The sequence below is a fragment of the Carlito syrichta genome, unplaced genomic scaffold (genome assembly GCF_000164805.1).
Source record: "Carlito syrichta isolate Samal-C Ts95f unplaced genomic scaffold, Tarsius_syrichta-2.0.1 Scaffold315473, whole genome shotgun sequence".
NCBI lineage: Eukaryota > Metazoa > Chordata > Mammalia > Primates > Tarsiidae > Carlito > Carlito syrichta.
The window spans coordinates 415,114-431,460 of NW_007259569.1; the positions used below are offsets into that span (position 1 = coordinate 415,114).

Here is a 16,347-nt window from a genome sequence, read left to right on the forward strand (position 1 = left end):
AAATAAGTAGACCAACCATTTCGTGGTCATAGTTCAGTTATGAAATTGATCATGTAATAATCTAGTCAGCTAAGCTTTCAGCTATCACTATAAAAATAAAATAGCAGATTAGTATGAGAAAACAATATTTCCTAACAGAATAATAGAGAAGACTGTAGATGATCAGAATATCACTGGAATTAAATTGTGTCCCTTTCCAAAATATGTCAAAATAATAAAGATAATATAGAAAACACAAACCAATTTCTTCAGAGTTTTTTAAGTGTTACGAATGCCATTTTACCACTTTTTCTCCTTACTCATGCAGTTTCAGAAGAAATTAAAATCAAACTCTTTTTTCATAGTCAGGTTGACTTCAAGAGTCTCAGTTTCTTGAATATAGAATCCTTTGGCACTACTGCATTCAACAGGTTGGGGAAGAGTTATCATCAGCTTCCTAAAACAACAACAACAACAACAACAAAATAACAACTTAGCTTTAGCTTCCTAAAGCAATATATCACTTCTAATAAGACAAGAGAAAGCAGCATATACCATTGGAACGTTAAAAATCATAAAACTCCCACTACTTAGCTAGTGTAAATTTTGTATCAAAAACATGCCTAAATAACACAAGTAATATACCGGTTTTTGGTCTTAAAAATCCAAGCACTTGTTTTGGTTCCCCTCTTTTTTCATAATTGACCTAATTTTTCATTGTGTAAATATATTGTTAGGCTATGTCTATAGGCATAGAAATAGAATCACATAACTTTAAGTTTATTAGACAGACCTGTTGCCAGTCATACTTATGTGCAGATGGAATGTGGTCGACTGACACAAACTTGAAAATTGAAATGGCTCTATAACATTTTTCCTAACACATCTTTAAGCTGAGTCTTTACCACAGGTGTAGTGTTTAAAACTTAAGCCTTGAAGGGGAGGGAAGGGCATACCTCATCAACAAGGGTACCTGCATGATCAGTTTATACACCTAACCCTGAATTGTACCCCACATCTTTATAATAAAAATTTAAAAAAAAAACTTAAGCCTTGAATGATTTCAATACTAGATCAATGAAAGTGCGTCTCTCTGCTTGCTTCTGATTCTTTCTACTACACATTGACAAAAATTCCCTGTGATAGATTGCTAGGTTTATTTTGCAGTTTATGGTTCAGTTGCTGGATAGTTGTATGTGTTAGATGCATTGCTGGGATGAGACATCCATGATTCTGTCATAGCAGTATGAATTTGAATTATGAATGGGGTCAGCAAATGCTGGTATCTGAAGAAAATTAAATGCATGAAACACTTGCTACCTCACAATCTCACTAGAGAGGGTCTGAATATCTCTAGAAATGGAAGAGAAAGCTCCTTCAGAAGGTATAATACCCAAATCGGTAAAAGAATCTCGTGTTCTTTAGGAGTACTTATAAAGTACTTGAATGGAGAACTAGCACATATTTGAAAACAAAATCCTTGAAAATCAATTCTCTTACTTATTTGCAAAAACCCAAGTTCAGGATAATGGACTCATTCAAAGTATTTATTATACATTTCTGGAACGTAAACCTTTTTCCATTTTAGATGGGGTAAGAGAAATAGTTCTTTCCACTTGAAGTAATTAAATGGCAATGTATTTTAATGTAGCCTGTAATATTTGGCATATCAAGAAAAAGTGGAAGCAAAAAACGTGTAGAATCTATCTTCTAAAGCTGTTTACAATGTAAGTTGTGTTAGAGTTAGATTTGCTTTATCTCTTGTCCTATAAATGATAATATATTCACTTTAAAAAGAAAGCCAAGCTTAGTATGGTAGCTTCACTGCATTAAAAGACAACTATAAATCAGCCGAAGGAGTTCCAATGATAATGTGCACTTCTCTGTCCAGAGAGAAATAAATTCAAAAGAGATAGTGGCCGTTGGAATGATCCATCTATTCCTGCATTTTTGTCTAGTTCTGAGTAGCATAGCTTCACATACTAAAATGTTGAACATTGAAACTGTGCCACTCATTTAGGCTCTTAAGGAGAAGGGAAGTATTTTGTCTAGTCTGTTTTACTGTCTTATTATCTAGATAGGGATTTATAGATACACAAAATAAAAATTTTACAAATACTTATTCAAGTACAGTTCATTGAAGCATAGGACTGTATCTTATTTAGTGCTCCCCGGCTGTCTAGCAGAAGACTTTATAAACGTTTGTTGAGTGAATTCATACATAAATGAAAAGCAAGTATTCAAGTCACCGCAAAACAACATTTAAATAATTACCATGGATTAGTACTATAAAATATTAATAAACACTTAAACCCAATACCTCTGCCTTTACATTGATGATTTATTTGCACTTTAAGAAGATACAGTCTAGGCACTGATCAATTGTTCATCCAGTGTTAATTTTCATTAGAAATTAAATGCAAACAATTATATATAAAGGTAAATACAAAAATATCTATACAGTGAACTCAAGTTTAGAGACTTACATGATTATATTTATAATAGAGAGTTTATGTCAATGTTGCTTGCAAGATATTTAAATAAGGGATAAGCTGGTTCTGTGCATATTCATATAATGTAGTTTTTACTTTATGTAGTTAACACAATAATTTGGTTTACATATCTGGTTTACAATTTTAAAAATATTTGTTTAGAGGATGAACTTTAAACATCTTTTGCATCCACTTTTAACATTTCCTGTAGGAGTCATAACTATTTTCAAAGAAAGTACAGAAATAGCTATTGAGCTGCAATTCAACTATTTCATTTAGAAAACTGTTTTTTTGTAAGCATCAGTGTCTTTGAACATCAGTCAACTCTCAATTAATCTGAATTAAAGGAACACAGCAAATGTGTGAATAATCTAAAGCAGCACTCAACAAAAAATTGGCTTATATTTGTCTTTCAAATGTGTTTTTATTATCACACTCAAGGTATTCATTTATGATATTCTTAGAATTCACTTAGAAAAATAATGAAACCTCATATGAAGACTTAAGTCAGGAGATTCTGGGAAATTATCTAATTTCCCCCCTTTTTCCTCCTTTCCATCTATTCCATGCTGGGAATCTACATGCTAAAACAACCAATTGAATAAAATGAAGAATTCAGTAAACTGCTTTATTTATTTTGACTGTATAATGCTAGATGCCTGGATTTATTGATAATTCTAATGCAACTGACTATTGGCTTGACTAATTACTGGTCAATTCAGTTAAAATAAATTCACTTGTTTCTGTCTTATAGATACATGAACAGAATTACCTCTCTTAAATCTTTCTTGGAGTAGATAAACATAGTGTTATAGAATGCCAAAGTTGGAAACTAAAAAAAAGTAGGTGTGAATATCAACAAACTCAAAAACAAGACACATTTTTGATAATAAAATTTCAGATAATAGCATGGTTCTCAAAGATGCTCAGGCATTTAGGAACTGTGATTTAAAAAAAAAACAACCTTATTTTTATCGTCTGTCTTCTATCTTTATTAAGAAAGTTTTCTTAAGAGATAGTACTTCTCTGCACTGAGCATTTAATATACAAGTAAACTATTATCCAAATGACCTAGTGCAGTCCATGTTATGTGAAAAAGTACCTCTGTGTGAGACTTTCATTTAGTGGGCTCTGATAGATATCTGTAATGACAACATAGCCATAGCAGCTGCCTAAAGATTGACGGAGACAGTGAGAACTGCTAGGGAAACGGAAATTAACTCCATGGTGTGTAGATATGTGTGTGCTTTTAACAAGTGTGCAAATATCATGAAAGATTGACTGTTCATTTAGCCAACTTTCCTTGCAAAGGTTATGTGGAAGAGTAAATATATGTATAAAATGCAGTGAAAAGGGCATGATACTTTCCCCCCTCTCTTTATTTCAATAGCTTTAGGGGGTACAAATAGTTTTTGGTTACATGGATGCATTGTATAGCGGTGAAGAAGTCTGGGCTTTAAGCGTACCTACTACCCACACTTGTGCACATTGAACCCAATAGGTGATTTTTCATCTCTCCACCAAAGGGCATGATACTTTTTCAAGTAAATGTCAGAAAGAATTAATGTAGTTTTTATAACATGAGACAATTGTTTTGTGAGAATATATATTTGAAATGATGCAAAAAAAAAATAGAAAATATTTGATATATATTCATCTATAGACCATTTTGGGTTAAATGCAGCTACTACAGAAATCAAGATTAACCTATATATGCACACTGGGTTGTTTACACACAGAAATCTTTTGTAGGAGGGATCTACTTTACATTTTCTTGAAGTCCTAAGTTCAACAAAGGAGAGTTATAGGCACTGATAATGGAAGAAGGAGAATGTGCCAGTAACTACCGGCTCCCCAAACCCAGTTTGAAATGTGCATGAGTTAAAGAAAGGACCATTGCAATGAATGTGTGCTTACTGCTCAATATTCAGGTGAGAAGTGTACAAAGTGAGATATTTAGATATTTTCTCTAACATGCACTAGGTTCCATTAAGTCCTTCTTTAGCTTTGAGAGAAGGACAGATTTACCCATTTTTAAGAGACACATTTTATATCAAAATTTTACTGTATGTGTTATGTTTTTGTAACATGATTTGAACCTATGTAACAAAAAACCATGTTTGAAAATATTAAAATGTTTAACTGAATTATTCCATGATCTTCTGTATTTAAAATGTATTCACACAGATTGGGAATCTAGTAAAAAATTAGCCATTACAGAATTTTTGTTTGAGCAATTGAGGACAAGATCTTTTTGTTGATTTTTAAGATTAAAACAATCAAGTTTAACCTTAAAGCCCCACAAAATACAAAAAGTTTAAAGATATTTCTTATCTTATGAAATCAACATACAAAAACACATGCAAGACAACTTACAACTTACGGTGTTTTCACTTCTAGTTGTTTTTTCTGACAGATAAACTGTATCTGAATGTCAAGATTATGTTTTGATAGTATTAACCCACTCCAAATGTATGGATGCAAAGTAAAAAATAATCCTAATTATTTCCACACATATTTATGTTTGGATTATGTAGATCAAACATCTGAAAAATTAACTGAATTTTTCACTTTTCTTCAGACTTTAGAGATTGATGCAAAATAAGTATATACACTTTAAAAATGATATTGACTAAAAACTCATTAGTATTATAATACACTACTCTGTTTCTAATCTTTACTCACTTATTAGGAGTACGAAGGTCAAGGATCATTTCCTGAATATCAACTTCAATTTCACTTGGATTTGTATTTGGCAGTTTAATTTTAACCTGATAGTGAAAAATGAGAAGAGAAATACCATTATCTTGGAGAACAGCTAATTTGAAAAGTGTAAGAATATATGAGGAAAAGAAAACTAATATTTATTAAGGGCCAACTATATGCCAAGCTATGCCCTATTTTTATATCAGTCTTAGGAAGCAAGGATTACTATCCCTATTTTACAGATGTAGAAACTATAACGGAAAAATTTAGTGAGTGGCCTAAGGGTAACCATCTGTAATTTGACTAAGGTTTATCTAACTCCAAAGCTATATGGAAATACTTCTGTTACTTGCCTGTAGCCTTCATTGTCTGAAGGCATATACTAGCACACCTGCTAGAGGTGAGTACCTTCAACTACCTTTATATCAGTTGGCAATTTGTATAAAAAATGGTTAGTTCTCATGTTGGGTATGGGTTGGTGATGCCATCTTATGGTCTCCTGGTTTAAACTCCCATATTCCATTTCCTATGTAGGAGCCTAGAAAAGTTATCATAACAAAAGACAAATAACAATATGATCCTCACCTTCCAAAAAAAGCCTACTTATTGGTTTAGTAAGATTTTACTTTATGGCTCATCTGAATTACACATGTGGCCCAGCAATTCCACTCCTGTGTATATACCCAAGAGCAGGGGTTCCCAACACCCAGGTCATGGACTAATACCACTCCATGACCTGTTGGGAGCGAGGCCACACAGCAGGAGTTGAGCAGTGGGCAAGCGGAGCTCTGTCTTTCGCCAGATCAGCGGCGGCATTAGATTCTTATAGGAGCATGAATCCTATTGTAAACTGCATGTGTGGGGGATCTAGGTTGCATGCTCCTTATGAGAATCTAATGCCTGATTACCTCTCCCCCAATCCATCTGTTGAAAACTTGTCTTCTATGAATCTGGTCCTCAATGCCAAAAAAGGTTGGGGACCAATGCGCAAGAACATTGAAAACAGATGTTCAACTTCTACAGTTGGTGGGAGTGTAAACTAGTGCAGCCTCTGTGGAAACCAGTGTGGTGATTCCTAAAAGCTCTAAAAATCGACCTTCCATATGACCCCGCAATCCCCCTACTGGGAATATACCCTGAAGAACTCAAATCACTCTATAAAAAAGATACCTGCACACGTATGTTTATCGCAGCATTGTTCACAATAGCAAGATCATGGAACCAACCATGCTGTCCATCAAAGAGGACTGGATTTAAAAAATGTGGTACATATACACAATGGAATATTACACAGCCATAAAAAAAAAGAAAATCATGAATTTTGCAACAACCTGGACGGAATTAGAGTTTATAATACTGAGTGATCTCTCACAGAAACAAAGATCTGAGTATCACATGTTCTCACTCATAAGTGGGCCTTGAACAACTATCGTAATACTATAATAAAAGGATTGACAGTGGCGGGAAACTATGGGGGGAGCAGCGAGGGGAAGGGACGTGGGTTTAACGGTAGTCAATATCTGTCTGGGGATGGGGGGGCACACCTCATCAACAAGTGTACCTACATAATGCATATTTGTATACCTAACCCTTTAACTGTACCCCACAATTTTAAAATAAAAAATATGTATCAAAAAAAAAGAAAACAGACGTTCAAACAAAAATGTGTACATAATGTTTCTGTTCATAGCAGCACTATTCATAATAGCCAAAAAGTGTAAGCAACCTAAATGTATATCAATTGATTAATGGATAAACAAAATGTAGTATATTTATACAATGGAGTATTCATCCATAAAAAAGAACAAAGTACTCTTACATGAATAAACCCAGAAAACATTATGCTAAGTGAAAGAGGCCAGGCACAAAAAGTCATATATTATAGGAATCTATTTGTATTGAATGTCCACAATAGGCAAATCCATAGAGACAGAAAGTAGATTGGTGGTTGCTTGGGGGTAGGGAGATGAAGAAAAGGAAAGTAACGGCTTAATGGGTATAGGGTTTCCTTCAGGGTTGATGAAAATGTTAATTAGATATTAGTGATGATTGTGCAACATTGTGAAAATACTAAGTGGTGCTAACGATAAATTTTATACTATGTGTATTTTACCACAACACGAAGTCTTATCTCTTACTCTAATTTATATTATTTCTCTTTTTGATGGAAGTTGGTGAGATGCATATGTATGAGATGGCATGGTATATGGTTCCCATAAACAAACAAACAAACAAAAAAAGAAAATTCAACTTAAGGTTTAGGTAAATAGGAAGCCTTCTCTTAATCCAGCTAGAAGACTTGAAAAATCAGACATCTAATTATTTCATGACTTGAATGGCCAGAATGAAAGCAGCAAGTTATAAGAAAAATACATATCAAATAAGTAATGGGACAAGTTAAGATTCCTTTTAAGAAACTTAAAGTAGGCAATTTTGTTTATGAAATATAATGTATGTGGACTAATACATGTTTGTGAGTTATATTTTACTTTATCAAATCTATATATAAACAAATGTTTGTAAATAGAACTCTAGAGGTGCTACTATCTAAATACTTTCTATGGTTAATATTTTTAATTAACAAAGAATTTTATATTTTGAAAATTCAGATCTTTATAATTAGAGATGTTTAAGTGAGAGAAATAGAAGACTTCTTAAAAAGGTAGTTATAGGTGCTCTGTCTCAAAGTAAATGAGCATTCAGTTGGATAAAGAAAGCCCCATTTTTACTGTGATAACATTTAGGTCTGATAGTCAAGTTGAGATATTCTATAACATCTCACGTTGACTCATGTCACTTGGACCAAGGGATACAAATATTTGTTTCTTTAGTCTGACATGTTTAGACCTTTCAAAGTAAAATATTATTTTTCCAAGGTTGAAATGGCAATTGAGAAAGGAAAAAAATTATGACATGTAAAATTTAGATACAATTTTTGAGTAGAACTTTGAAGTGGTACATAAAACCATGTTGAGTTCTAGTGAAGAACAATTCGGAAACAGCTCACTAATTTTTCTTCTTAAGGAAATTAAAACTGTATACTCAAATGGTTTCAGCAGAAGAGCAAGAGAAGGGGCAAATTAGTTGGAATGGTGCACATTAATATCTCATAAGATATAAAGTTCTATGAGGAATCTTAACAGAAAAACAACTCCTGAAACATGAGTCAGACTTCTCCAGAAATATTTGTAATTAATACTTGGAAAAAAGACATGGTTATTAATTGACCTCTAATTGACTGTATTTAAGACCTCACTTGTTAAACATTAGTAAATACGGAATGATGTCACTGATTGAACAATGAAAAAGATTGATGTATCTACATAGGATACAAATTGGATTCATTTTAAATAATAAATTATTTTAATAGGTAAATCAAAGAAAACTGCTAAAAATTTCATTGGGAAAATTTCAACCCTTTAGGAGCTAACCTTTAGGGTCAAACTTGGATTTAAATTCTGTTTCTGTCACTTATTAGTTATTTGTTGTTTATTGGTTATCTATTGTTGCATAAACAATTACCCTCCCACCCAATTTATGGCTCAGAACAGCAATAAATATGTATTATCACAAACATTTTCCATGGATCAGGAACTTGGGTGTGGCTTATCTAGGTGGTTCTGGCTTTGGTTCTATGCTATGGCTGCAGATAACTGAAGGTCTGACTGGGGCTAGAGGGTCTGCATCCAAGATGGTTCACTCAACATAGCTGTTTGCAGCTCTTCACCACATAAACATCTCCTTAGGGTTGCTTGAGTGTCCTTATGACACAACAGCTATCTTCTTCCCACTCTGAATGATCCAAAAGATCAAGGTAGAAGCAATGCTTTTTTTTTTTTTTAAAGTAGCCTCATAATTATTCTTTTTCATTTAAAAAAAAATCTTATTGGTTAAATAGATCATCCCTACTCAATACAGCAGGAAGAATATTAGGTGAGAATCATCGTATTAGGAGGTGAGAATCATTGCGGGCCATGTTGGAAGCTGGCTGCTACAGTACCTATCTCTAGCTTTAGTTCAAACATCTTTCCTCCAGTCTTGTAAGTAAAAAGTACCAGGAAAAAAGTCCACTAATTTAAGGTTTGTGAGATCCCTTCTTCCTACTGTCAGCTTGTCTTCAAGAAAGTAGTCAAAAACGACTCAGTGTCTCTCTGGCAATTTATTCTGAGGCTTTCCTGAAGCGAGGTAAAGGTAGGTTCCAGTGCTTAGATGTTTTCATGGGCCTTCATTTATTCTCCTAAATGTGCTAAACAGAGCTGGTTTACTACAAACTAAAGCCTTGGTGATGGTGGTGGTGGTGGTGGTGGTGGTGGTGGTGGTAGTGGTGGTGATGGGGTCATTATTAAGGAATTGTCATTGTTTTAAATCTCTTCTTTCCTTGTTGTTCTTATGAGAGATTTATATGACAAGATGACTCCTGAAAAATCATATTCCTATAATTTGTAAGTGATTAACACAGGATCCCTAGCTCCTCAGATAGGTGTCTATGATCCTATTATAAGGTGTTTGAAAATTGACATGAGCAGTCCAAATAACAGAACTTCCATAGAGATCATCCATTCTAGGTTACCTTTTGAAATGTCACTTCATCACCACCAGAAGAGAAGAATAAATAAAAATTATATGTAACTTGGCCGGTCTACATTATATACTGATATTTCACCAAAGGGTTTGGGGCTGACACTTTGGAAGATATTCTAAATTAATTTATGGGTTCTAGATATTGTAAAAATATTTCTATTTGACAGAAATACAGCAACCACTACCAATACATTTGATTTAGAAAAGAAGTTAAGACTATTTGAGTTTCTATTTGAGACTTAATAACATTAGGAAGTTTTGATTAACAGAAAAAGTTTGGGGAGGTTTCATTTTGAATTGCTTCAATAATTTAATTTCCCATTGATTAACTACAGAAACATGTGTGAGAGGGTTTTTTCCCCTGAAGCCATACTAAGTATTTTATAAAAACTCTCATAGACAATGATAATCTATAGGAAAATGAAAAGCATTAATGGTAATGGATCCCTCCTTTGAAATGATATAAACATTTACCTCTGAAGAATAAAAAATATTGAGGCATTTATTGCCCAAAACTAAAGCACAAAACCAACAGATCTTTTAAAAAAATTAATGGATACGTTTTCTATAATGTTACTATTTTGAAACAGTTCAGCACTATACTGCCATGCCTATTGATTTTTTAAAAATAGTTCATAGATGCATGACTCCTCTCCTGTCTCAAGAGGTAAGAATAAGCACAGCTCATTCTGGAGTAAGAACATTTATCCACAGTCCTTCAAACCTCCCTCACCCCAAACACTCACAGTCTCATCATTATTACCTGTTTTGAGACCACCAGAACTAAATTCATTATACTTGTATCTCTATTTGTCAATATCCACAAGAAGCTTCAGACTTCCAAATCATTCTTTATCATATAATAATTACCATATGGATCGTCACATCTCCTATTCTGTCTCCACTTCTCACCCCTCATCCTGAAACTTTTCCATTAGGTCCTCTGGAACACACAGTACATCATCCCTTATCTCTTAAGCCTCTTTACATATTCTCATCATCTTCTTAGTGTAATTGAAATCTGGATCTCTCCTGATGACACGGTTTCCCCTATAGTCCTCTCAGTTGGTGCCTATTTTTTCTTCCCATCTCCCTTATGTCATTGATCCTGTCTGTTTTTTCCAGTTAAAAAAAATCTCATGTCCTCCATTATTCTAAGTGAAGAAAGCCAGACACAGAAAGAAAAATACTGCATGATCTCTCTTGTATGTGGAATCGAAAAAGAAATGTAATACATAGAAACAGAAAGTATAATGGTGATTACTAGAGGTGGAGTGGGAGATGGAGAGATATAGGTCAAAGGATACAAAGTTTTGGTTATTTAGAATAAATAGATCTAGAGATCTATATAACATGAGGACTATTGTGAATAATATTGTATTGTTACTGGAAATTTTCTAAAAGAGTAGATTTTAGGTGCTCTTACTCTCCCTGCCCCCCCAAGGGAACTGCCTGAGAAGATGGCTATAGTAATTGGTTTGACTGTAGTAATCACTTCATTATATATATAGATATCAAAACATCATGTTGAACACCCTAAACATATACAGTAAAAGAAATCTCATGTTCTCACACTATATCATCCATTACCCTTCATGTTGGAATTATCTACCAGTTTCTGGGACACTTGCCCTGATTTCTCTGAGGATAGTTCTTTGTTCTCTATTGATATTTCTAACATTACCTCCTCTATAAATATTCTCTTAGATAACCTTCCCAACAGCTGAAACTCAGTTCCTCATCTCCTTCAAGTCTTTGTTCAAATATTGCCTTTTAGGTGAGGTCTTCCCTAACCACATTTATTTAAAATTGCAGCCACCACCAACTCTAGTACTCTCTGTCATGTCCCCCTACTCCTTTTCTCTTCATAGCATTTTCTTCTTCTGATGTACAATACAATTTGTGTATTTTATTTATCTCTCCCATAAGAAGGTATGTTTTGTGAGGGCAGTGATTTTTGTGTTTTGTTTACTATGGTATCCTCATTGCTTAGGAAAGTATCTGGCACATCATAGCCACTTAAAAAATATTGTTGAGTAAATGAATGAATTAATGCAAATATGGTTCCATATTTAAAAATTTGTTAATATAATTGAGCCATAGATCAAAGGTAAAAAAAATCATATGATATCCACAAATGGTAAAATGGCATTTAATAAAATTCATCATTCATTCTTGCTTAGAACTCTTATAATCAGAATACATTAACAGTTCTTCAACATACAACACAAAAGTCAGTATGACTGAATAAGAAAACACAAGAACCATTCTAATTAAAGTGAGAAATAAGAAATAATGTCTTACTATTACATAATATAGTTCTAGGGTTACTAACCGATGCAACTAAACAAAAAAAAATAGGGGGCAAAATTATTGGAAAGGAGGAGGTAAAATTATCATTATCTGAGGGAAAAGCACTCTAGGTGGAATGAATAGCAATGAATTCGGGAAATAACTTGGCATATTAAGGGATCAGGAAGGAGGCAAGGATAACAAACAAGGAATAAAGTATGGCATCACTTGAAATTATAAAAGTAAGGGCCAGATTACATGGGTCCTCATAGGTTAAGATAAGAAGTGTGGATTTCATTCTAAGTGTGATAGGAAAATAGAACCCATTGAGGGTTCTGAGCAAATAAATGAGGTGGTCTGATTTCCTTTTAAAAAGGATCTCTTAGCCGAGCTTGGTGGCTCAGCCTGTAATCCCGCGCCTTTGGGAGGCTGAGGTGAGTGGATTGCCTGAGCCCGCGGGTTCGAGACCCACCTGGGCAACTTGGCGAGACCTCATCTCTACAACAAATCAAAAACTTAGCCAGGCGTGGTAGCGTGTGCCTGTAATTCCGGCTACTTGGAAGGCTGAGGTGGAAGGATCGCCGGAGCCCAGTAGGTCAAGGCTGCGGTGGCTGGGAGCGGCCACTGCACTCCAGTCTGGGCGACAGAGTGAGACTTCAACTCCAAAAAAAAAAAAAAAAAAGGATCTCTTATGTGGAAAGACTGTAAGGAAAAAGCAAGAGTCAAAGCAGGGAGGTGAAACAGAAGAGAATCAGAATGGTCCAGGTAGAGATGATGGTGGTTTGTGACATGATAGCCGTTGTGGTGGTAATGAAAATTAGATAGATTTAGAATTTATTTTGAAGGTAGACTCAGTAAGACTTGCTGATGGATAGAATATGAGGTATAAAGGAATGAGGAATGAGGGGTGATTTAGGTTTTTAAGTTGAGCAACTGGGTGAATGTTGTTTCTATGAGGAAGATGAAGGAGAAAGAGATTTAGGGAAAACTATTGAGTTCTGTCTTGAGCCGGGCTCGGTGGCTCAGCCTCTAATCCCGCGCCTTTGGGAGGCTGAGGTGAGTGGATTGCCTGAGCCCGCGGGTTTGAGACCCGCCTGGGCAGTGAGACCTCATCTCTACAATAAATCAAAAAATCAGCCGGGCGTGGTAGCGCATGCCTGTAATTCCGGCTACTTGGAAGGCTGAGGCGGAAGGATCGCCGGAGCCCAGCAGGTCGAGGCTGCGGTGGCCGGAAGCGTGCCACTGCACTCCAGCCTGGGCGACAGAGTGAGACTCCAACTCAAAAACAAAAAACAAAAAAGAGTTCTGTCTTGGACATGCTAGGTTTGAGTTGCCTATTAAACAAGTGAGAAATGCCAGGCAAATATACGGTCATACAAATTCAAAACTCATGGAGGAGGTCAGGACTAGAAAGATAAATCGTATTTAGAGCTATGGGACTAGATGGAAAGAGAATAGGTAGAGAAAAAAAGACACCAGTCAAAGCTCCAGAGAACTTAAGGAAGAAGAGTGAGAGTCAGTGATTTGGATGCAAAAGAGAGGAGGAATGCCCAATGGTTTTGATTTAAAACTGGGAGAAAGTGAGGTCATTAAAGAGAAAACTGTTTCAAGAGGGAAGAAGTAGTCAACAGGGTAGGATGCTGCCGAGTATTTTCCCTCATATTTTCAAATCTCTCTTTTTCTAATCAATGTTTCTAAACTAGAGGGAAGCAATTATTGTCATTTTGTGTAGGACAGTTCTTCATTCTTGAGGACTGTCCCTCTTAGCGCAGGATTTAAAGCATCACTGGCCCTGAGTACTAAATGATAATAAAATCCTGTAATCATTGTGACAACTGAAAATGCTTCCACCCTTTTATAAAAGTTCTGTAGGGCCCATACCATGACTACTTTTTTACTGTTTGTTTATTAGCTCTAGTGACATACAGTAGAAACTAAATAAATATTACATGGATGAACACATGGATACTTGCCATCAGCTGAAAAACACACTTAAGTCTCACCTGTCTTTAAAAACTCCCCTAAAGCTGGGCTCAGTGGCTTAGTCTGTAATCCCAGCACTTTGGGAGGCCGAGGCGAGTGGATTGCCTGAGCCCACAGGTTCAAGCCACCAGCCTGGGAAACTTGGTGAGACCTCCTCTCTACAATAAATCAGAAATTAGCCGGGCATGGTAGTGCGCACCTGTAGTTCTGGCTACTTGGAAGGCTGAGGTGGAAGGATTGCCAGAATCCAGCAGGTTGACGCCTGGGCGACGGAGTGAGACTCCAACTCAAAAAACAAAACAAAAACAAAACAAAAAAACTCCCCTAAGTTCTACCTCCTCCTCAACAACCGTCTCCTCACTCTCTTCCTCTTCACTGCTAAATTTCCTCAAATAACAATCTATTATTTTCTGCTTTCTCTTCCTCACTTCCTAGTCACTTCTTAGCTTTTTTTTCAGTCCGGCATTAGCCATGCCACTGAAGCTGCTCTCTTGCAAAGATCACCAAAGACTTCTTGACTGACAAAACTAAAAGTTCTTTCTGCATCCTAATGCTGTTTTACTTCTTTACAGCAATAGATAATAATTATGATTTCCCTCCCATCTCTAAATAGTCATCTCAGTTCCTCTTCCTTTATTCATCTCTCAAGTATTGGTATTTTTCAAGGTCAGTCTATGAATTTGCTTGTATGGAGTCAGAAGTTTTTGGCAGTTCTAGTGCAAGGATTCCAGACCATGTGATTCATATATTTTTATGAAACATCCTCAAAATGACATTATCAAAATGTAAATTTACGGATTTTTTTATTACCAAGTAATATGTATAAGACATCCATCGCCCTTATTCCATCTCTGACCTTAATATCTCCCCCCTCACTGGGGAGGAACTTTTATTGTCAACTCTACTAATTTTGGTATTGTATAAAATTTTAAATGTATATTATTTTCATAATAAGAAATACATTAAATTTATACAATTAGATCAGCTTTGGAGGTATTAGTTCCCCTTTCCTACCAGTACCAATAATATGAAGGAATGTTATATTAGCTATAAATGTATGTATATTACTGAGAGAACTATTAGAAATTTAAGTGAAGGTTTACTATGCTGCCTGAAGCTGATAATAAGGAATAATGTCACAGCTGAAATATCTGTCTCCCTGCCACATGTCCGATATAAAACCAATTGAACAAGGTTAGGATAATCAGATGAAACCTACCAAAAAATAAATAAATAAATAAATAAATAAATAAAATAAAAGGAAGAAAGAAACCCAAAACAGATGTCCATCCTCTAGAATTTTAAGTGGAAAAGAAAATCCATTTCATTATCAAGCAGCCAAATCTATTTATTTATTAAAAGTAAACAAATATAACTCTTTTAACTTTAAGAGAGAAATCAGAATTTGAAAAGCAGAAAACAAGTGAATTCTTAGAGGTTATGTACACACTTTGCTCAGAATGACTGATAGCCCTTTCTGGATAAATACATATGATAAATATGTGACTTCTGGTTGTGCCTGCCAGATGGTGACTGACTCTCACCCCATTCTTAGTGAGATATACAGTTGGGGGAAGGCTTTTATCCTAGTGAGGAGGTGATGATGGGAAAAATACAGGTATAGTGGCTTGTTTTTTGGTTACATCAGAATGTCCCCTTACCAACATAGATCATCAAAGTGGGGCACCAAAACATTATGTATCCATTCTAGCTCAAAGAGCATCAAGCTATCTGCAAGCTGCTTTTCTCCTCTTTTAGAACAAATAACGGGTAGATTGGCAGAAAACCAATAACCTTAGCCCCATTCATTATTGGATTTTAGAGATAATCTGCTGTTCAACACCCGTGGATGAAAATAGGAATAGGAATCTGCTGACCTATTTCCTTAATGCACCCATCTTGTTTCCTGCCACAAATAGTCCCACGGAGAAGCTATGTTATCTTCTTACTTCTTACCTATCTTTGATACCTATATTCCCTTTCCCCATACTCCCCAAGAGGTCTGGTACCTCAGTGAGTCTTATTCTTAGGGGTAGGCAAGTTTCCACTCTTTCCTACCTCCTTTCTTCCTTTCTTCCTTTCTTCCTTCCTTCCTTCCTTCCTTCCTTCCTTCCTTCCTTCCTTCCTTCCTTCCTTCCTTCCTTCCTTCCTTCCGAGTTGAAGTCTCACTCTGTCACTAAGATTGGAATGCAGTGGTCGCTCCCGTCCACCACAGCCTCGACCTGCTGGGCTCCGGCGATCCTTCCGCCTCAGGCTTCCAAGTAGCTGGGACTACAGGCGCGCACTACCACACCCAGCTAATTTTTGATTTATT

General features: G+C 35.5%; 1 protein-coding gene across 1 annotated transcript in view; it reads right to left on the reverse strand.

Annotated features, from left to right (window-relative positions):
- Positions 1–309: 309 nt before the first annotated feature.
- The window catches only part of PIH1D3 (PIH1 domain containing 3), a 42,960-nt gene continuing 26,922 nt past the window's right edge, over positions 310–16,347 (reverse strand). The window contains exons 6-7 of the mRNA XM_008072854.1: positions 5,157–5,242; positions 310–436 (exon numbers count right to left, since the gene is read on the reverse strand). Of these exons, the coding sequence (XP_008071045.1) occupies positions 310–436; positions 5,157–5,242 (213 nt within the window). The remainder of the gene's footprint in view (positions 437–5,156; positions 5,243–16,347) is intronic.